The 23,704-nt window shown below is 42.4% G+C and overlaps 1 protein-coding gene across 1 annotated transcript; it reads right to left on the bottom strand.

Annotated features, from left to right (window-relative positions):
* Positions 1–316: 316 nt before the first annotated feature.
* LOC135107025 (trypsin-1-like) lies at positions 317–18,990 on the bottom strand. Its single transcript, XM_064016590.1, has 8 exons — positions 18,829–18,990; positions 14,935–15,028; positions 4,172–4,281; positions 2,635–2,811; positions 2,277–2,441; positions 1,914–2,107; positions 1,663–1,779; positions 317–1,486 (listed from the first exon to the last, which is right to left on the bottom strand). The coding sequence occupies exons 1-8, from the start codon at positions 18,866–18,868 to the stop codon at positions 1,286–1,288; spliced, it is 1,098 nt and encodes a 365-aa protein (XP_063872660.1). The 5' UTR covers positions 18,869–18,990; the 3' UTR covers positions 317–1,285.
* Between the last annotated feature and the right edge of the window lie 4,714 nt (positions 18,991–23,704).

Raw genomic sequence — 23,704 nt, 5'->3', positions numbered from 1 at the left:
AGTCTATTTTGTCTGTTTTGTTTCTTCGTCTGCTTGCCTTTACGCCTGCTTGTCTTCGTCTGTTTGTTTGTAAGTTCGCCTCTTTGTCTGTCTGTCTATTCGTCTGTCTCTTTGTTTGCTGGTGTCTGTCAGTTATTATGTCCTCTTTTCTCTATGTACGTGCATTATTTTGTATTACATATCTACATTTTGATCAGCACATTTCTCCCCATACATAAAGATCTTTCTGTCAATGAAGGTTTCAGGATTTTTCTTTTTTTCCCATCTCAGAACGCAACTCACGTCTAAAGGATTAACCAAAAGAAAACAGACAAAAACTCATAAATCAATGTTTTTATCGAATAAATACTCAGACGACAAAAGCTATACACGTTCATTCACTAACGTTAAAGACACGAGTAGGAGTAGTAGAGACAAATGCACTCTAACGCAGGGGAAGGAGGCGGCGGGCGTCCAGTGGCTGTCCAGTGTGGGTAATTCGGCGTGAAGGTCCTGCGGTGTGGTCACTAACCCTGTCACTGCTATGCCCTGAGAAGCACACCAGTTGTAGCAGAGTAACGACATTTTCTTCCATCATAACGTAAACCTGACAGACAGACAGACAAGCAGACAGACAGACGGGAAAAAAAAAAAAAAAAGAAAACCGGGTATTAGCCATAGGAGGGTAATTTCTGAGCTGGAGGACAGCCTTGTGTGACTGCCGCTTCCTTGAGGAGACAGACTCGAAGTCACGTGTTTACAGATGTCAGGTCAGTGCCTCACCATAACTTTGTACTAGTGTTCTTTTGTGTTCTTTAGTGTTAAACATAAATAAAAGACATAAATATAAACCTTTTACCGGCATGGAGACATTATGGCCAGCATGTATGTACTCGTATATATTAGTAATTCAGGTTATAAGAATCGTTGTATCATGTCAAATGCTCACTGGGACATGTAGATCCACTAGCTTCTTGTATCTTTCCTTGTGTTCCTTAGCTCTTACGTGACAACAGGTAACGTACAGACCATTACTGCTAACACATAACACTTGAGGGCCTCTCCTCGTCTCGCTCATGGATAATATAAGGAAAAGCACGTTTATAGTGTTTTCTGACGTGCGCACAGTAATCATACCTGTACAAAATGCAGTCTCTCATTATAGTTATGGCAGTTTTTCGTATATTTGTCTCCAATACGGTATAATTCAGTAAAGCAGTTCAACAAGTCATTTTTATTCTTCCGCCGCAGTCTTCAACCCCTGAGTTGTAGTGCTGATTGAAACAATGTCCTCGCGGTGCTTCAGTTACTGCTGTAGGATGCTTGTGGTGATGGTTGCATAGTCATCATCCGTGTCATTACTATTATGTTCTTCTTTCCCTTCGGCAGCGGTGGCGGTGGTCTCTTGGGTCTCGTCGAAGGCAGCAAGGCGCAAGGAGACGGGGCGGGGCTGATGAGCGATGCGGTTACTGATCACGTCACTCACCCAGGGGACGAAGTGACTCACCTGTGGGAGACAATGTATGAGCCGCGTGCACTTACACACACACACACACACACACACACACACACACACACACACACACTCGTCACAGGTATCGCGAAGGGACGGTGGCAATCAAAACCAAGACAATTCCTCGGTGATGACAGCACCATCACCCCGAGCGGGTTTGCGGTACTCACCTCGGTGTACACACCAGGCACATGAGGCCTGGCACATCCGATGCCCCACGACACCACGCCCGCCAGGTAGTAGCGGCTGTCGCGCCCCAGGGATATGAAGGGGCCTCCTGAGTCACCCTGCGGACAAAAAAGTATTCAAGATAACATGTGCTGTCAATACCGAACTTTCCTCGAGGCTCATGTCCATGATAAGATCAGCCAACGCTTGGTCTTTGTCACTCAGTTATAAGCCCTGAGGAAGTACAGCCTACCTGACAGGCGTCCTTGCCCCCGGTGCTGTATCCCGCACACAGCATGTTGTCGATGATCGGGCCGGTGTAGCCAATGGCGCGGTAGCTGTTGCGACACTCCTGGTCACTGATGATGGGCACCACCACTTTCATCAGCACGTCTGAACTCTCCCCGTCCTCCTTGGTGTTGCCCCAGCCCGTCACCACGCCGTTACCTGAGAGAGAGTCACCCGCCGAGGAGAGATGAGGCAATGATAAGACGTTCCCGGCGTAGAATGCCTCGATCCAAGAATGAGATCGACTTGAGTTCAGTACAGCACGAATAATTCGAAGAGTCAGCATGATCCAAAGTAATGAGCAGGAACACGTTGTATGCACCCTCACCTGTGAATTTATTGAGGTAGGGCGGCAGACAGATGGGCGAGACGGTGACGCCATCCATCACCAGGGGCTGCGACAACTTGATCATGGCGATGTCGTACTCCTGAGTCTCCACGTTGTACTGCGGGTGCTCCACGATGGTCTCCACCTTGCGCGTCTGTTCCTCTCCTGCAGGGAATGGGAATGAAATAGAACACAAGAACAATGCACTACCTCTCGCAAGACTAACGGTACTGTCACCCTCACCCACAACACTCGTATCCCACGCTTCATTACTCTACCATAAAAAAAAAAAAAAAGAACAAGAAAAAATTCCCAAGAACCTCACTATCTAATTCCTCTCACACAAGCCAGTTCTCACCATGTCTGCGTTTAAGATGGTGCTCGCCGGCTACCACGAGAAGCTGGTGGCTTTCGAAGTTGTGCGTGCAGTGGGCGGCGGTCAGCACCCACCTCTGGTCGATGACTGTGCCTCCGCAGATGTGGTGAGTGTACCAATTGCTCACGAACTGCAGCGACACTTGCCACGGAAACTCGTCTGTGGAAATACGGATGCTACACTCTTTGCCTCTTTTACAGTTATTTGCTAAGTCTTTCCTGACTCCCGAACCAATCCGAGGCATTAGTTTCCTTCTACAGCCGTCCCCATATATAATAATGCTAGAAATTTCATAATATGTTCCTTCAATCATTTTCCTTTTTCGAAAGTGCGCATAAATGTCTTCTGTGTTGTGTAAAGTTGCACGTCACACTGAAAAAGTTAACTGCAAATGACTCTTGTTATTTAATTTTAGTAGCCCTTAAAAATAATCGATAAAAAATTAACCACAAGCACTAAAAAAAAAAAAAATTAGATATTGGATAACACATTCTTCCTTTACACATTATCTTCAGTAATCACAATCTAAACTTACACAAGACCATAACAATATCAAGGTGAGAACTCATAGCAGTCAATGGGTTTTCACTAACCTTCCTTCCTCACCAGTTGTTACTTTTTCTTCTTTCCTTCCTCCTTATTTGTCCTTTCCTTAAACCTTTCTTCCTCCCCAATTTTCTCTCCCTCAACCTTCTTTCCTTCCTTCCTTCCTTCCTCCCCACTTGTTGCTTCCATAACCTTCCTTCCTCTCGGTGTGATTCCCCTAACATACATTTATTTTCTCTCTTACACTTCCTTCCTTCCTCCTTCAGCTTATATGTAAGTTGAAGGAGGAAGGAAGGAAGGAAATGTAAGATAGAAACAATAAAAGTATGTTGTGGGAATCACACTGGGAGGGAGGAAGGTTATGGGAGCAACAAGTGGGGAGGAAGGAAGGAAGGAAGGAAGGAAGGTTGAGGGAGAGAAAGTTGGGGAGGAAGGAAGGTTTAAGGAAAGAAGAAATAGGAGGGAGGAAGGAAGAAAAAGCAACAACTGGTGAGAAAGAGTAAGATAATGACACTGGGAAGGAAGGAAGGAAGGAAGGAAGGAAGGAAGGAAGGTCGAAAATGAAACAGATGATTAGGAAAGGTTGAAGGAAGAAGATAGGTGTAGAGGCAAGAAGGAAAATGAAGGAAGAAAGGAACAAAGGCTAAGAAAGGGACAAGTGGGAGGGAAAAGGAATAAGAAGGAATGAAGGAGGAACAATTGAGAAGAAAGGAAAGTTGATGCAGGGAGAAAAGGAAGGAAAGAAGGAGGAAAAAGGGAAGGAATGTATAGGGAGGGACAAAAAAGAAGGGAAAAAGAATGATTGACGAGGGAGGAAGGAATAAATTAAGAAAAAAAAAGGAAGGAAGGAAAGAAAGAGAAAGGCTAAGGAAGGAACAGGTGTGGGGAGGAAGGAAGAGTAAGGAAGAAACAGGTGAAGAGAAAGGAAGACTGAGTGAGGAAGGGGCAGGAGTGGAAGGGAGGCATTGCTTACTTCTCTCAGCCTGCGAGCCGCCCACGATTCTGGTGAAGATGTCTGGCACAGCGTTGCGTCGGATGCCACAAATCTCGTTGTTTCGCGTCATCCCTGGGAAGGAACCCAGTCTGGGGGAAGAAAAATTAGTCCTGATTACTCCTGAAGGAAAGATCTAATGCAGTGAAAAAGTTGAAAGAATTAGTTCTGATTACTCTTGAGGGAAAAATCTAGAGAGTTAAGTTGATATATAAGAGTTTGTCCTGAAGGAAAGATCTGATGCAGTGAAGTTGATGAAAGAAAATAAGTTCTTATTACACTTGAAGATAAGATTGAACGCATTGTGGTTAGTGAAAGGACTCAGAGAAATAGAAAACATCTGCCGCTGCGGAGACAAAGGGATACTGGATGCTTAGGACATAAAGAAACGATTTTTTTTTTCTTATATAGGAGGGACACCGGTCAAGGGCAACGAAAAAAAAAAAAAAAACACTGAGATGCCGGTCCCCGAATAGGATCCGAGGCGGTAGTCAAAACCTGAAGGATAAGTGTCTTGAAACCTCCCTCTTGAAGGAATTCAAGTCACAGAAAGATGGAAATACAGAAGCAGACAGGTATAGGTATAGAAATTTGGATATGTGGAATAAGTAAAAGCAAATGATAGACAAAAGAAATGGATATGAAATAAGCGTTTACCTGTGTCACTTACAATTCACACCCTTACCACCTTAACTCCACCATCACGCAATTCAACCATTCATTAAACATGCTGTGATTTATTTGGTAATATAAACTCTTTCTTCTACGCCGGAAAATCGTTTTACTGCAACAACCTGCATGTAAATCACCTTATGTGTCACACCTTTACCACCTCCAATCCCTTCTCTGCGTCACGTGTTCGCGCCGCCATCACGTGAAAACACATACTACCAGGTTTTACGACAATGTATAGTTGAATCGACCCTCGTTTCAACCGGTAATGCTGCGTTTATAGTCGCGTTAACTCGCCTGCATGTACCGCCAGAGTGTTAACGAGAGTCATATACCGATTGGATTTGTACAGTTGAGATACGGACTGGTGTCGCCTCTTACGTTAACTTTCGCTCAGGAACTTGAGAATGGGAAGCTTTGGAATTCGATTGAAATTTTTATCAAAGTAGGAGATTGTACGTACAAGACCTTCTTCTTTCTCTCACGATCTATGCCGTCTATCTCACTAATCCAAGAGTTAACTAGTACTTTCACTTTTCCATTCCTCTCCCGTGTGATCTCTGGAATTCTCTGGCTGTTTCTCGTTTTCCTTCTTCCTATGACGAACTGTTTTTTTGGAATTTCCTTTCTATTTATTTATTTATTTATTTATTAGAGTAGTGAATTATTTGGATTCCCTTTTCTTTTATTTTCTTCTTTTGTACCTTTGCCCGGCCTCCTTTAGATATACATAAAATAAAATAGATAAAAAAGAAAACCACTTATTTTCTCCGCATTACTACTCTAAATTAACTAAGTATACATGTTACAACAGATGCATAACCAATCACAATATCTTATAAGGCAATGACGAAAGATTTTGATACGCATTACATAACATCAAAACTAACGGGTGCCCAGTGATGAGCTTAATTAAAGAAATACCTAAGTCATGATCTCTTGTTGATTAACCTCCACTCGCCTCGCTGTGTTTTATGCGCTCCCTCATTATCAAGTCCTGGTTTGCTAATGATCTTACGGTAAACAGTTATTTCAAGGACACTGTCAACTTATCACAGGAGTTGAGACTGCGGGGAAAACACGATAAACAGTAAAAGCAACAGTTACTCGCCTACTGACAGTGAATGCAATTTGCCGCTTCAGTAATAACCTTTAAGAGCCTCAACGAATCAAGGTTCTTTCCTGTCTTTGATTTTAAACCCTTTCTTTGCTATATGGCACATCTTTCTTGAATTATTGACTACTTTGAGACGTCTTTCCTTGTTCCGCAGCCACTTTTAAGCATTGTACTGCCTAGAAATTGCAAGGTGCATTCTTTTCTTATCCACTTCTTGCTTGTGCTTTAAAGAATCCATACATTACTTTGAGCGTTGTGAATTGTTGGATATCGTAATGAAAAGGTTAATGAGTCGTTCTTGTATTGAAAAAAAAGTGAGAATATGTACAATAGTTTAGGTTAATAAGATTTAGAAGCATCACACATCGTAGGTCACATGATGCTATAACAATGCAACAGGAGGCCGATTATGTGCATGAAAACCCAGTGTGATGTGGAATTAAGGTATGGTATCCGTAAACTATCAAGATGGTTGTAATAAAATGAGATACTCGTGTAAAGGGTTGCGAAAGACTAGACCGCCGTAATCTAAATTAAAATCTTGATCTTGTCCATACGATCTAAAAGAAGACGAGGAATAAAGACAGGGTTTAAACGAGCAGGTTATAGCGGGGAGGCAGGACAGAGGGTCACGTGGGGGCGAGGGGGGGTGTCAGTTCCGGAGTGCTCAGAGTCAACACGAGGTCACCGTGGCCACTCAGAACCTGTTTTCTTAAATTATGAAAAGCCGATTTGGGGTCACACAGCCGTAACTCTTTGTCCTGAGAGAGAGAGAGAGAGAGAGAGAGAGAGAGAGAGAGAGAGAGAGAGAGAGAGAGAGAGAGAGAGAGAGAGAGAGAGAGAGAGAGAGAGAGAGTCATGTTCCCTTTCTCGGCAACTGTACAGACTGATAAGATAAGCGCGTGATATAAGGTGAAATATTCTCGCCCGGAAGAAGGTTTTTTTTTTTTTTTTTTTTAGAGGACAGGGAACAGCAGAGAGTAAGGTCAGATCTCCGACAAAGGAACCGCACAATCCCTCATGATCCTGCAGTTTGGGGGGAGCGACAGTGACGTGGCGCCATTTCAGGTAGGAAGACCAGGGAAATCATTAGCTCATTATCCCTTCCACTTGTACGGTCTCCCTTTGTTAACATCGCGAGCATCGTAAAAAAACGTTTCCATGATTACAGAAAGAAAGAAAAAAGAGAGTAAAGGGTTAATTTTGTAATTTCTAAGCCAAAGAACTGTTTAAAAGATATTAGGGGTTAAGTACGTGTTTAAAAAGTCGTAGGTGGATACAGGAAAATATTTGTTCCGCAGTGAAAGGGTACAGCACACAGGTTCCGAACTTCACCGGAGTACGTAAGATATAATTGCGTTGGGTGAAGAACTAAATGTTTTATGACCTCTTGATAAGGAAAAGTATGATCCTCAGCTTGATATTATCCTGTAATGACACCTGGAACATAATAATTGAATCAATGCTAAATAATAATAAAAAAGAAAAAAAAAAACGCTAAGAAACTTAAACTGGAAATAAACAAAGACTGATTTTCCCAACTTGACGAATCTTCAGTATTTCTTCGGTGACATATTTTCGGATTTGAATTTGTAAACGTTAATTCTACACTGGTGAAATCGGAATAAAGGACAAAATAATTTCACTAATAACTCTGAAAATCCCTAAATACAGTGTTCATGAACTAGGATTCGCTTGTTATAGAATATGGTGCTTCCTTTATTCACCTTATCATTTTGAAAGCTGAAGAAGGAAGACACGGAAGGATGGAGAGAACCGTCATCTTGAAAGTAACAGAATATATTACCTAAGACTACGTAAATAAGAGAGTGACTGACTGAATTCCTTTGGCGATACCGCAGTGAGAGAGAGAGAGAGAGAGAGATGACTGATGACGGAATAATCAGGAATAACCAGCAGCGGTTCACAAATACTCGTCACGCAGGCAGGCCTTGTAATATGTTCCGTCAGATTATATCAGTATTCACGAGTGTTATTCCTGTATGCTTAAACGTCCAGGCTTCTCATCACCACTATTATCAAAGGCCACAGAGATGCTGGTCGGATTTTCATTTTTTTAAATTTTTCATTGATGATGTAGAAACCCCGTCAGATAATTTGTCAGGGGGTTTAAGAATATAAGCCAAGAACTGCAGAAGGGTGCCCACAGTTGGCTAATGCAGTGATGTCACAATATACAAAATGAACTGGACTTAAAAACAGTATCAGACATCAATTGCATCACCAGCCGTTCTTGATCTTTGCGGAGCTGTTATTGTAAAGCAACTCGCCAGTCCATTTTATTTTTTTTTTAATTTCTCTTCAACTTATAGACATGAAATTTACTGTGCCCCGCTGCATTACTAATCGGGACGACTGCGCGTGTGTGAGATAAAACAAAAGTCAAAGATGGGCCGTGAAATAGATTACACGTGTACGTCTTTGTTACTTTACTCTTATTGCTTTCTTTTTTTCTTTTTTTCGTGCCGCGGGAGCCAGTGAAAGACACAAGAAATGGTAGGGAAAAAAAAAAATGCCGCTCAATTTGCCACTCTCGAAAAGTATCAATTATTGAAGTGGTTTCCAAAAAGTTTGCCACTTTAGTTCCTGAGGTGTCTTGGTACCCCTCTTTTGAAACACCTCGAGTCATAGGAAAGAGAGAGAGAAAAAATAAATAAATAATGGGCAGAGTTCCAGAGTTTACCATTGGAGGGGATGAGAGTGAAGCTACTGATTAACTGCAAGGTAGACAGAATAAAGATGAGAATGACGAGAAATCCTTATTCAGTGAGGTCACAGGAGAGTTGGAGTGGGGAGGCATGCAGTTAAAACGTTCAAAACAACAGTAACCATGCAGATAACGGTGGAATATAGCAATAGATGTAACATTATGGCTGTAACTGAGAGATATAGGACAGTCTTTTAAGAGAAGGAAGTTGATTAAGACGGCGAAAAGTTTTGACTCCATTCTGTTTAGTAAAGCTGTGGGAATTGCGCATTTTAAAAACAGCAACGCAGAGAAGGGTACAAAGGAAGGTAGGTCTGAGATAAGGTCTTTCATTTCTCTCCACTTCCCAAAGCAGTTAGTATTTCCATATTTCCACGTCGTGTTGTGCGTTCATATAAGACTCGGAGGAACGGACAGAAGTACGGACAGGAGGAGGCGGGTTCTAATGAGCGTTGTGAAAAAAATTGCCGTGAATTGCCGCAGGGATGGAGGCTCAGAATGTGTGTTTACGAAGTGCGTTTGATTTTCTGACTGTCATGAGCATTGGCCAAATAATTATGATTGTATTTTTCAGGTTTTTATGTAGAGGTAAATTAATTAATGTCAAGAGGGGAATGAAAGTCTAGAAATTTGAATGGGATGATGAAGCAGTGACGTCTAAACAGTCTTGTCATAGTTGTTGATTTATCTTTCTATTTTCGGGTTTTTTGTTTAAAGATTAATGTATGAATGTGTAATGAACGATCTGGTTTGACTGTGCATACGTCGGAATATGATACAAATTTGGAAATTGAGCCGAAACTTATCTGTGTCTTGCAGCGCGACTGGAGAAACTTTAGTTGTTCTTTGTTCAACTTCCTATAGCAAAAAATAAATAACGAATGTGGAGTAATTCAGGGTGGAGTAAATCAGGGTCAGGTTATGAAAATGTGTTATGATAAATAGGCACGACAACTGAAGACAAAACTAAAACATTTTCTGCAGCGCGAGAAAAAAAAACCGTAATTACTCTTTTGTTTAATTTCCAGTAAAAAAAAAAGATTGACGAATGTTGAGTAAATCCGTGAAAGAACTCTGGAAATGAAAATGTCGTGATGTGACAAAGAGGCGGGCGGGAAGAGCCGTTTGTTGCACCGCGGAAAAGAAGCGAAAACGGAGAGAGAAAAAACATAGTCCATTTGAATACTGAGGCGCTGAGACGCAGGAACCATTCTATCCTGCATTGCCGGAGGGACTGCCAGTGACTGTGCACATAACACGGGGAGTGTAGGGGGCGGGGTGGCGGCGATGGTGAGGCGTCCGCTCCACCCAGCCGCGGGTCCTGGCCTTGGCGGGAATCACACGACGCACAATGCCGATGGGACGGGTCAGTCACCTCTTAACCTGGGCCGGGGCGGAGGCTCGCGGCCCACGTCCCCACACTGACCCATGATTAAAAGGTACAGAAAAAAAAAAAAAGGAAAAAAATAAAACCGGGAAGATACCCAAGCGCTTATGTTCGTAAAATTAATTCTTCTTTTTAAGTGTGTGTGTGTGTGTGTGTGTGTGTGTGTGTGTGTGTGTGTGTGTGTGTTTTATATTTTCACCTCTTCCGCTAACGTGACGCCGCAGCATTATACCTCTTATGCAGTACGTAGTGAAACAGACTTATATACCTAAAACCATCAGTAATAAAGAAAATGACATTGACACCACCTAACCACAGACAAAAATAAGTCGAAGGAGTGACATGAGTGCGTACTGAATGTGTGTGTGTGTGTGTGTGTGTGTATGTGTGTGTGTATGAGCGCGACACCAGACGAGCTCCAGTGTGGCTATCGTGTGGTGGTGCGTGGCGTAGATGCAGGCGTTGGGTGGTGCCTGGATGGGGTGGGGGGGAGGAGGGTGAGGAAGCTTTGCCTGGGGACCTTGTGTGACCCTCCACCTTGTCAGCAGCCCCACCCTTGCCCCTCCCAACGTGTCGTGCAGAGGACCAGGGCTGGGAAGGGAACGGCCAAAAACAACAGAAAAAATGAAATCCTTGCCTGGTACTTTTCCGACTCCTCCCTCCCTATTCCCCTCCCCAGCTCCCACTCATCACTAGGACAAGATTACGGTGCTCTCCTCCACACACACACACATACACACACAAAGAACTATCTACCTACAACCTCTGCTCTCCACCTCCTAAGAAAACAAATGAATCAATGTACAGAAACAACAGTAAAAGTTCCCTGCGTCATTCATGTCTGGCTACATTTGTTGCTTATTGATTTTATGATTCACTGCCAAAATGTTCACGAGAAACGGGCTCTCTCCGCCTCGAGCCAAGTAGGGAGGAGTGATCTTCCCTTCCCATGGGCGGCTCCACCCTTTCAAATCACAATTCGATGCCCCTGACGTGAGGCGCTGTGATTACCTCTTTACGCCTGTTTCAAGGTGTGAATCAACGAAAACAGCCATCCAACATAATACAGTGATTATTTTTTTTTATAGCTTCATACCCAGCGACCTAAATATCTATACACTGTAGCTGTAAAAGATGCGGTGAAGATGCTGTGATAGAGCGGATGGTGGCGGGGAGGAGGCCACGTGTAGGCACTGTTATCGCATCAGGAAATCCCCTTCAAGCACAGGTCACGACTACAGTGGCTCTTGTCCACGAAAAATTTTCTCTGACAGCTTCACCCGGCGACGAAGTGTCCTGAGCCAGGGATCTCTGCTGTCTCATGCTTATCTACGCTCCAGGCGCCGCCCACAGGATGTATACCAAGATAGCAAAATACGTAAGACTACACAGACGTAATCTCGACTTGCTGCAACACTTTACTGCGCGAGGATGTCTGTTACGTTAAGTCTGGCCTCGTTGGGGTTTGGTCGTCTGTTACCTCGCTGACTGCTGCTAATAACGCGTGTAGGGAAGCACTGATAAGTCATTTCCGTGGTGACGCTTCCCTCCTGTGACAGTTTTGATGATGAATCTTTTCAGTATCACCGGCGTCAGTTTAACTTTTTTTTTTTTTTCGTATTTAATATGAAATTAATACATTAAGGTTAGGATTCCATGTTTCATTATATTGACGTTATAAACCATCTGTAGTTATTCGTTTACTACAATTATCTCTTTTATTTACTCTGTTCTCGATAACAATACGTGATGCCATGGAGTTTGGAAACTAAATGTAGTACTGATATAATTAAATTGACGGTAAATGCACTTAGGCAGATGAAATAGATTACACTAAGGCGCCGCATCAACGAGGCCTTATCAATTCCTTCAGATTTTCGAGACTGCTGCCTCTTCCACTGAGAAATTACCGTGAACCAGGACCGAACTCGTAACCTTAATGCCGCTTAGTAGTGAACCACAGAGCCAGCCGCGCCCAGCCTGCAGAGGAGGGAGGGGTGCACGTGACGGGGCTGGCAATGGGACCCCAGAGCCACCAAAGGTCCTCTACCACACAAATATGTAACTGTCCTTTGATGTATTCGATATGAACACACACACACACACACACACACACACACACACTCACACATACTCCCCCCTCTCTCTCTCTCTCTCTCTCTCTCTCTCTCTCTCTCTCTCTCTCTCTCTCTCTCTCTATTTCGCTCAGCTAAGTCGGGCGAAATAAAGATGAAAAATGACATTAATAATCACTGAAAAGTCCTCGGGTATAGTTGATGAGGTCCCTAGTGGCTTAGTGGTAAACTCCTTGACAACAAAAACCGCAAGTCCCGTTGCAAGTGTTCGAATCCCGCTCGGTCCATACTTGCCTCTGCGTTGCGGATTAAATAAGTAGATACAACAGAATAAAAAAGAAAAATATATATATACATAACATATCCTTAGCTAGACTTACACTTGAATATAATAATACGTAGAAACTGGCTATTGTATAAAAGAATGACCTACCGTATGGAGGAGATAACTGCAGCGCACATAAAAAAAAAAAAAAAATTGCCACAGTACAATAGATAAATGTGAGAAAGATGCAAACTACTGGTGTGAATGGCCTGACTCAGCTACACTACTCTACGCTAACCATAGTAGTAGAAAGTAACTGCAGTATAAAAGGAGGAACTACAGTGTAAGAGAAGCAATGGCAGTGTATGTAAAGAAACTAGCTACGGTATAACGGAGAGAAAAGTGAGAAAAGTATCTAGACGTGAATGCAATATCCGGCAAAAAAAAAAAAAAAAAAAAAAAATGAAAAAATCGAAACAAAAAACCTTAAAAATTCACGGTTATTTGTATTCGTGGCTACGGTAAATAAAGGGAACTAACTACAATATATAAGAAAAAAGTGAAGGAGTATACAAGCGTGAATGCAATACCCGATAAAAGAAAAAAAAGACAAGAATTAAAAAAAAACAAAAAAAAAAACAGACCTAAAAAAACATGATTATTCCTAGCTAGAGAAATAACTGAAGTGTATATGAAGGAAACTACCTACGATATAGTGAAGAGCAAAGCGAGAATACTATATACGTGAATGTAAAAAAAAAAAAAAAAATCGAAAAACAGACTAAAAATACACAATTATTCCTAGCTAGGGACACACACATTTGCACCTCACACACACGCGCACACACACACACACACACAGTAATCCTCACACGAAAGCCACATTGTGAACGGTACCTATATTCTGTCCCTCCCACCCGAGCGTTCACCTCTGACAAGGATAACACGCGGGGCTGAGGCGGTATAAAAGTGACGAACACACCTCCTTATTTCACACCTCGCTGCTAACGGTCCGGCGTGTTTACTTACGGTCGTTAAGTGCCAGATGAGTCACCCATCAGCCTCGCAGTGTAAAGAATGCTGACTCGATAATGGGCAATGACGGACGCGCAAAATTTCTCGTGAGCACAAATGGGCATGCAAGATTTTCATTTTTTTTTCTTTTTTGCTGTAGTGGTGGTGGTGGTGGTGGTGGTGGCAATAGTAGTAGTAGTAGTAGTAGTAGTAGTAGCAACAGCAGAAAAAATAACCGCAGCAGCATGAGGAGGAGGAGCAGGATGAGGACCGGGCATTCCTAGCATGCATCCTCATCTTGGTCCCATCCGCAGGCCCAAGGAACTTCCCCCAAATAAAACTGGTTTAGCGGAATGATTGTTGTATAAGGTTTGGCAGTGTCATTCCCCTGCTCACCTGGTCAAACACATGACCTGCGTGGCCTTGGAACGACCAGGGTGACGCTTGCTGGGGCGGGGAGGACAACAACGGTCAGGTGGGGGAATGAAGGGGAGATTAAAATGCCTGGTGGTAGTAAGAACTTGGCAGATAGTTAGTGTATAAGTCATTGCAACTAATGAACGATATAGGGAGCAATTAATGATACATACCAGCAGGTCCTGTATGCCCTCGATGACGTCAACTGTCAACGTGTGATTAACTGCACAGTGAAAGTCTGGGAAATCCTTGTCTTCTCTTTTATCTTGGTATACTAAAACGCCCAAATGCGTCAGAGGTTTGCGATGAAATGAGAGGTTTAGTTTAATAAAGACTTATGACACTGTATCGGTCGGTGATGCCAAGTTCTTTTTGGCTCGGAAATCTGTCAGGCTCAGACACGCGTGCCCCGCAGATCGTGGTCCTCACGCAGTCACACCCGCCCGAGGCACTCCGCTGCGCTGTATTACAAGTCGCGTCAAGAGCGCGTTTCATAAAAATTGTCTTTGAGGGTCTGCCATTACTGCCGTGTGACCTACTCCTCAGTCCCTGACGCTGTGCCACGGGAGGGGGCTGAGCGTCACTCCTCCACAAGCCATCAGCCTCAGCCTCACCACCACGCCACTGATGACCATCCTTATATGTATATCAAAAGCTACGAAAAACACCGGCGGCCACTCCACCGTTACTCTATCATATGCAGCAACATTTATATAACTATCCAACGATATCTACCTGTGACACACACACACACCCACACACACACACACACACACACACACACACACACACACACACACACACACACATATATATATATATATATATATATATATATATATATATATATATATATATATATATATATATATATATATATATATATATATATATATATATATATATATATATATATATATATATATATATATATATATATATATGTATATATATCATAGCATTGGTCCTCAGATACTGGTGTATACTCGCAGTGGAGTAGCTCACAAGCGGTAAGAATGTTCAGACAGATAAAGGTGGACATGGAGAGCCGCAGAGTGAGGCTCACTTACTCCTGAGGGGGCCGAGGGATGAGGATGGCAGCTCGAGGCTCGCGCGAGGGCGAGGGCTTGGGCTCCTTGAGCGTCTCGGCGAGCCCCTGCACATCTGGGGGAGAAAAAAGAACAAGTCAGTAACACGTTGGGGTAACCTCCGCGCCTGGGTTCACTCGAGGCAGCAACCTGAGGCCAGTTGCTGAGGAAGCCAAGTAACAAGTGAGGGCAAATATCATTACTTACACATTGCATGCCATGGTAATAAAGTGTTGGCTGTGGTGCAGCGGCCAGCGGGAACATTGTTAGTGCTCTAATGCAAGGAATTAAACGTACGAGAAAGAGAAGAGAGGAGGAGAGGAGGGTGGGCGGAGTTACTGTTTGTTCGGCTGAGCGAGTGTGTGTGGCGAGGAGCAGCGTGTTTGTGTGCAGCAAACATACCATGCGCCTTCACTTCGCCTCTTCTGTTCCTTTATCTCTCTTCCCCTTTCTGTTTCTCCTGCTGCTGATGCAAGAACGCTCCCGTGCAACGAAATTGTTTAGCGATCATATAACGCTGCTGCAGAGGAGGATGTACGGCCTTCCTTTTACTCTATCTCACTCATGTGTTGGCGTTCCGTGGGTCTCGATTAGTCACCTCGCTAATGGGCCATGTCGAAAAATTCCCATTAACGTAAAGAGAGAGAGAGAGAGAGAGAGAGAGAGAGAGAGAGAGAGAGAGAGAGAGGATTTTGAAGCGGTTTACTTTATCAAGTGAACCTTCACGTCAACCTGACAACGAATCTCCAGTTTCTTGCTCCCTCCCCCTCTCCTTTCTCCTCCTCCTCCTCCTCTTTCTCCTCCTTTTCCTTCCCTCCTCCCTCAATTATTCAAACACGTTCACTTCTCCTTTCTCTTCTTCATCAGTCAAGGAAACATTATAGGTCATTCCTCTTTTCTTCAGCGGCGGAAAGAAAATGGAGGTGTAAGTAGAAGGGGACAATCACCTTCGCCTTCGTACATTAAACCTCAGCATTCTCGTACGTCACTGGGACCGCATTCTCAAACCTTTCGTTCTTACTAATTCTAACCAGCTCTTGTAGAAGTGATCAGGGTTTTCAAGTTAGGTTACGTTTCCATGACTCCACTGATAATTTAACAGAACTTCTGCATCAACAGTGAGAGAGGAAAGAAAAAAAAAAAAGCAGACGAGAACTCTACTAACTATTTCTGTAGCCTTTGAAAGTAGTTCGAAGTTGTCTGTATCTTTATGTAAATCTACTTCATAGCGCACCAAAAGTTTTTTTTTTTATTCTTTAGATGAACTGCTTTTACATATAACTACAGTATTCAAATATCCAATGTCCACTTAAGGGATGATAAATGCTTTCAATATTTTTCACTAAGCGTTTAAAATATGCAAGCCTTGGAGACGAACACTCTGCAGGGGCTTTTTAAATACTGTCAAGGTCACATGAAGCAGAGCGTTCATCCTGGCCGAAGTAAAGGTAGAGAAGAGGCGAGGAAAGGACCAGTCAGCGAAGCGTAGTGTGTGTGTTTAGCGAGAATCAGTCATGTGTGTCAGGAAGGGAGTGAGGCGAGGTGCAGGATAGATGAGGAAGGGAAGGAGGTGAGGGAACGGAATGGATAAGATGGATGAAGGAGAGAGGAAGAAAAGGGAAGGATAAATAGAGGAGTGAAGGTAAGGAAAGGAAGGATAATGAGGGGCAGAATAGATGAGGAATGGGGGAGAGGTGAGGGAAGGAAGAATAAGCAGGATAGATGGAGGAAAGGAGAAAGAGAAGTAAAGGATAATGAAGGACAGGATAGACAAAGGAAGGCGGAAAGACGAGAGAAACTAAGGAAAGATGGGAGAGAGAAACGCAAAATACTTCAAGGAAAAGAGGAAAGGAAGGAGAGGATAGGATGAATAAAAAGAAAGGAAAAAACGTAGATGAGTGAGGGACAGGGTAGATAAGAAATGGGAGGAAGACAGGTAACGAGATAGCCAAGAAAGATGAGGGGGGGAAAGATAGTGAAGGAATGAGAGCACAGGGTAGATGATGGAGGTGACGTGAGGGACGATGGAGCAGGACAGATCAGTAAAGAAGGAAGGTGAGTGGATGGTAGCGTGGGAGAGATAAGGAAGGGACGAAGGGAATGTGTCACAGGGCAGACAATGGGAGGTGGAGGAAGGGGAGAGGAGCAGCAGCAGCAGTTCCTTAATAATGAGGTGTACCATAATCTAAGAAGCTTTTACTCTATTGCACAAAGGAAGAACATACAGCAGAAGCAGACCTGTTGGCCCGTACGAGGTTCTCTGTTCTCTCTCTCTCTCTCTCTCTCTCTCTAAGTGATGGAAGTATAGCATGATGTCCCCAGAGAAAAAAAAACTACTGGTGGGTCCTCTCTTCATTACAGCCGCTGTGTGTGAGTGACTTCAGGCAGTGTTGTGTGCGCCTCGTGTGTCGCGCCGAGGTGAATGGTCAGTGGGTCGCTAATGCAACTCTCGTGCTTCCTGGGACAGACACCATCGCCACAACACACATCGGTAACTACGCCAAGGCATGCAAGATAAACCAGGCGAGAGTGCGTGCGTGCGTAGTACACACACACACACACACACACACACACACACAGAGAACGTTAACCACTCGCATACGTTTTATATCAGTGACGTTTTCAAACACTCTGATAGTCACATCGAAAAGAAAAATAAAGGGATAATAAAACAGGTCTTGCTTCAGTGTACGTTGCAAGACAGAGAAAATAAAAAGAGAAGCACAAGTCAAGACAATCAGGACGTGAATTTCTTGCTGTGTCATGAAAGAAGAAAATAAGTTGTGGTAAGTTAATAGAGAACCAGTGCTTGAAGTACCTGTATATTTAACCAGGTGCTCACGGCCCGTACTGTTCCTCTTACGCTCGGATGTGATCTATTTTACTATTATAATTACTTTTTGCTATCGGAATATGGAATACGATGTTCTCAAATCAACAGGGAAGGAATAAAAAAAACTGTTTGATATTGTTTTGGGGAGTAGTATATGCACGTACTTGTGTGTGTGTGTGTGTGTGTGTGTGTGTGTGTGTGTTCTGGTTCCTCATTTTCTGATATAAGTTCATCTGCTACTATGAACACCTTGAATATCTTTATAATTTAACATTCTTCTGGCCAGTATGACAAAGATTCGACCTGCTGTACCACACGCAACCCTACACAGAGGCCCATGTCTCTCTAACGGAGTCACATTTCGCGAGAGGCACTTGATCACCACACACGACACTGCAGCCCGTATTTTGAAACGTTTTGCTCTCTCGCCACGAGGGTTTTTTCTCCTGTTAATAATGTAGAAATCTTGTCAATCTGTCCGTATAACCATAAAAACACCCTTAGAAATCCGTTTAACTTCAACTAGAGCCTTTTGAATGTAGAGGAGGCGCGGCGAAGAAGTGTTTCAAAGTGCGGTCCGACATTTTCTTTGTCCTCCTTACATCTTATTACACGTTGGTGAGGTTTTCGTGACATATGTTTGCTTTCACTATGGAGCGATTGAACACACATGCGAGGAACAGTAATGAGTAACAGTGATCTGGATTCAAGAAGCACGGTGATGTCTGGTGCTTTACTATTTAACAGCTAGAGAAAACGGAATAGGTTTTGTATTGCCCATCATGTTATAACACACACACACACACACACACACACACACACACACACACACTAGGGTAAGAACACGTCCACTCCCTTACACAGCACACTCCTTCCTCCCTCTCCCCAAACACAAGCCAACGCAGAGCTAACAACAAACCTAACACCACCTATACATTTCACATGGACATCCACACAAAGCATTAACACTGAACAGGAGAATTTTAAAAGTGACGGACAAGCGAGAACTCCACCACATCCCTCCTTGCCCCTGACAGTCTTACCTGCAGCCACTAGGAATACGAAAGCCAGGAGGACCCTCATCCTTCCAGCAAGTGGGTGACGCTGCACGTTAGGCAAGACGAAGAGTCGATGATACGAGTACTACCACAACTACTACCAAAGTCACGACTCCCAAAGTGCTGCAGTACCTTCTGATTTCTCCGTCGGCTCGAGTTTCTCTTATAAGCTGCAGCCCACCCGCGTGTTTCACAAGAGTTGCCGGTTGCTGTCATTTCAAAGGTGAGCGGCGTGTCACGTGGCCTGAGAAGACGGCATGGCAGTCTTCAGGGGCAGCCCACGGAAGGCTCTACACGGGATATGGAAGTACCGTCACCTCTACCTGCGACCGTGGGTGTCTCAATGCAGGATGCAGACCCATGTTATAATCTCTGAGAATGGTAATAATAGTAGTGGCGGTGGTGGTGGTGGTGGTGGTGGTGGTGGTGGTGGTGGTAGTAGTAGTAGTAGTAGTAGTAGTAGTAGTAGTAGTAGTAATAGTAGTAGAAGTAGCAGTAGCAGTAGTATGTAACATCACCAAACACACACACACACACACACACCCTTATTTATGTGAGAGAGAGAGAGAGAGAGAGAGAGAGAGAGAGAGAGAGAGAGAGAGAGAGAGAGAGAGAGAGAGAGAGAGTATACAAGGACAAAAGCAACATTATTTCAGGAGTGTTTTTAGATGAAGTGCTGCGTGTCGTTTTCATTCCACACGTCAGTTTTGCTCTGTTCTATAAGCTACCAATATAACAGAAAAAAAAAAAAAACTGGCAAAACTAAAGCATTTGAAACACTATTTATCCTGGAGTTTGGGATTTTCGTATGTCAACGCAATGAGATGCACACGAGTAGCCAATTAAAGGTTTTGTTTCCACTCGCCGGCCTTGCTTTGTCTTGGGGGTATACTAAAACAAAACATTCCAAAACATGTAGCAGAACCATGATGGACATTGGCCCTTGTTGTATGTGAAATAAAGGAAAGAACAGAAAAGAAAACTGTAACCTGGTTTAAGCCTGAGTGATGAAAACGCAAAATTGTGTCAGTCTTTTTCTGAGGATTAACACTTTTCTATGCTGTCAAAATAGTTCACCATTTTGTACTTTTTTTTTTGGCGTGTAGTAGAGTTTTTTCCAATACTGCCGCTTCACACAGGTCAACATCAAGACACCTCCGAAACAAAACTGATATTTTTTTTATTTGTTTTTATACTTTAACTTCTCGGAAATATCAAATTGAGAGGCTTCTTATTATTATTCCCGTTCGTCACTCCCCTTCACACATAAAAACGACAAAACACTCACGAGCAATTGAGTTGATCGGGAGAAACACAATACAGGACCTCATAGATATTATTACCTGAAACTTGATGCCATAACAGATAAAAGAACAGTTAAATAGTAAATATAGAATGTAACTGTGGGGTTTCAATCAATGACGATCACGCGACCAACGGATTACTCTTTTCCACGAGCATTCCTTGAGCTGATGAAAATGGTAAGCAAACTTCTGCTTTACCACGCATCGTCATTAGGGTGTAGTAGTAACAGTAGCAGTAGTAGTAGTAGTAGTAGTAGTAGTAGTAGTAGTAGATATCGTTATTTTTCTAGCATTTACAGCAGTAATACAAAGAATCTATAACATTAATACTAAAATATGTATAGTAGCAATAGCAATGATACCAGTTATTGTAAATAGCAGTAGAAATAAAAAAAAATGTAATGGTAATAGTACAATACCAAACAAACAAAAATAGCAACAGTAGTAGTAGTAGTAGTAGTAATAGTAGTAGTAGTAGTAGTAGTAGTAGTAGTAGTAGTAGTAGTAGTAGTAGTAGTAGTAGTAGTAGTAGTAGTAGTAGTAGTAGTAGCAGTAGTAGCATCAATAACAACAGCAGCAAGTGAGGACAGTAGGGAGACAAGATCTCATCACTCGAGACACCTAAGATACTTCCTGGCCAGGCTTATCAGGCGTCTGTGTGATTACCGCTCACCTTAACGATAACGCGCCGCTGTGTGGGGAGGGAAGTCCCGGATGATGGTGACGAAGAGGAGGAGAAGGATGATACAGAGAGAATGGCTTTACTTCGAAATCAAACTGCTACTTTTATACTTTCCGTTTCCAGCACCACTACTCCAGTCACTTACTACTGCTGCTGCTGCTGCTACTACTACTACTACTACTACTACTACTACTACTACTAGTGCGGAAACAAACACGCAATCAACACCTCAATAATTCACAGAAGATGGACGCATAAACTTTCTCTTCTCACAGTGTGTTTCCTCAATAGAGTAATATTTCCCATCTACCCTTCCTTCCGTAATACAAAACAACCATTAAAAACCTAGTACCCTTTTCTACAGGAATTCCGCTTTGCTTGTATACCTGGGAACGTGAGGGGACAGGTGGAATGGTGTAATTAGTCCCGCGTTGGGCCGGCGCGGGTCATGTCATGGGTGTGGTACGGGTTGGGAGGGGCCAGGAAGTTCCAGAACGGGAAAAGCCCAGGTGGTGGTTATGTTGGTAGTGGTGGTGGTGGAGGGGTCAAAGTAGCCTACGTCGTTCCCAGCTGCGCTTTTTTTTTTTAAGAAGACAGGAAATACCGCACGTCACTTTTGATTTTTTCGAGTCCATCTTGTATGTGTGTTAAAGCGGAAAGATGACACGTCCACTCTATCACCTTGTTAACTAATGCGCGTCCTTCCCAGTGTTGTAATGGCTCCACACTCCACGTACGTACGTCTGGCAATGCGCCCTACAAACATGGGTGAAATTGGGGTACGGAAAAGGAACTAGTGATGTTACAAATTAAAGGTAAATGTTACAAATATGACGACACTTACTGAGTTATCTTAACCTATAAATTTTATATACATTGCTTACGTATAAAGAGAGGAGCATGGAAAATAATAAATAAATCAAGAAAGAAGAAAAGAAAGAGAGAAAGAAAAAGGAAAGGAGGAAAGAAGATGAGAAAAAGAAAGAATGAAAAAAAGAAGATAATAAAATAAATAAATACAGAAAGAAAGAAAGAAAATAACCATCACTATAAAAAAAAAAAAAAGGAGAAATTTCTGTACAAATACAACACTTACTAAATTAACTTTGCCGATGAAATTGTAAACACACACACACACACACACACACACACACACACACACACACACACACACACACACAAATAAAAAAAATGCATAAAATTCAAGAAAAAAAAAAAAAAAAACTTAGCGGACGTGATAAAGTGATAATTACATCCGTTGAAGAAGGAATTAGTGCAGCACCATTAACCAACACAACGTCAAGTATCTTTTATTATAGCGGGTTTAGCGTCGTGGATAACCTTCCTTATCGCTATCGTGAGGTTCTACCTGATAGTGCTGCCCTCCTGGAGCTTGTGCGCCGTGTGTTTGAGTGAACTGGTAGATAAAACGTTTCCCTATTGATTCAGTCTCCTCGTTGTCGTTTGATTTGATTGTTTTAGTGGGTGACTTGAATGGTATCGTGTTTAGTGTTTTAGTAATTTGTTAATTTGGTATTCTTAAAACAATATTTCTTCTTATTTTTTTTCATTTTTTTTTATCGATTGATCTATTTAATTTCTATATTTTCTTATTTATCTATTTCTGTTTTTATTTATTTTACCCTTGTCTAGTTTGTTTTTCTCCGTCTTTTCTTAAATATACACTTACAAACTTTTAATTTTCTAGTAACTTGAATCACAAAACTCTCTTAGTCACAGTGAGTATTTGAATTTTTCTTCTTGTAACTCAACATTTACTATCCGTTACCATTCATGTCGAGTTTGTGTTCCTTCATCTATTCTTGAACAATCTTGGAAACTTAAAAAAAAAAAAAAAAAACACTTTCCGAATTATTTGAACCACATTGCAGTCTTCATATCTCAATAAACAACTGAATTATTCTCCTCGTAATGACTCAATATTCTTTATCTATCTTGTATCAATCTTGTCCAGTTTGTCTTCCTCCAACTTTTCTTATACAAACTTTCTGAATGACTTGAATCACAGCACTCACTCAGTATCTTAGCAAACAATTAAAGTTATTCTCTTTCTTTTGACTCAATATTCTTTACTTTGCATAATTCCTGTCAGTGTTTATCTTTCTGAATGACTTAATCACATCGAGAGGACAAAGAGGAGTTGCGGATGGTTGATGGTTCACAAAGAAGCTGAAGTGAGCGTTGGAAGCTGCGGAGATGAAAGGGGAGATAAGACGGACACACGACGAAAGGAGACTGATCTGGCAATATTGTGTGGGTTTACGGTGACGCAGTAGTGAGGAAATACAGTAAAATAGAGATAAGGATGCGGATAAGCGGGAAGACTGCGAGGTAAGGAAGAAAAGAAGAAAAAAGGGGTGAGATTAGAGAGTGGAGTAAAGTGATAGATGGTGTTGGATTGGAAGTGAAAAGCGGGAAAAAAGATAAAAGGAAATAATAAAGAAAAAAAAAAGATGAGGAAGAAGCAAGGCCTACGAGTTTAGACAAAATATTAAGAAGGAGATAGAGATGAAGGAAGATTTGGGTACGGGAGAAGAGGTAGGATATGATAGACAGAAAAAAAGAAATGTGTAGTTAGAATATAATAAAGAAGAATCATAATAATAGGATAAATAGAAGGATAAAGAGAAATGGAAGTCAAAGAACAAGACGAGATGCAAAGAAAAAGTGATAAATGATGTGAAAGAAAGAATGGCAAATACGAAAGAATTAAATAAATAAAAGATAGTAGACAGAGAGATTAGAAAGAGAAGAGGAGAAAAGAAGGAGGAGGAGGAGGAGGAGGAGGAGGAGGAGGAAGAGGAGGTGGAGGGGGAAGATGAGATGAGTGAAGAAAAGAGTGATAAGTAACGGA

This window comes from Scylla paramamosain, chromosome 14, assembly GCF_035594125.1.
Source record: "Scylla paramamosain isolate STU-SP2022 chromosome 14, ASM3559412v1, whole genome shotgun sequence".
NCBI classification, from domain to species: domain Eukaryota; kingdom Metazoa; phylum Arthropoda; class Malacostraca; order Decapoda; family Portunidae; genus Scylla; species Scylla paramamosain.
This window is presented reverse-complemented; position numbering and strand designations above follow the sequence as displayed.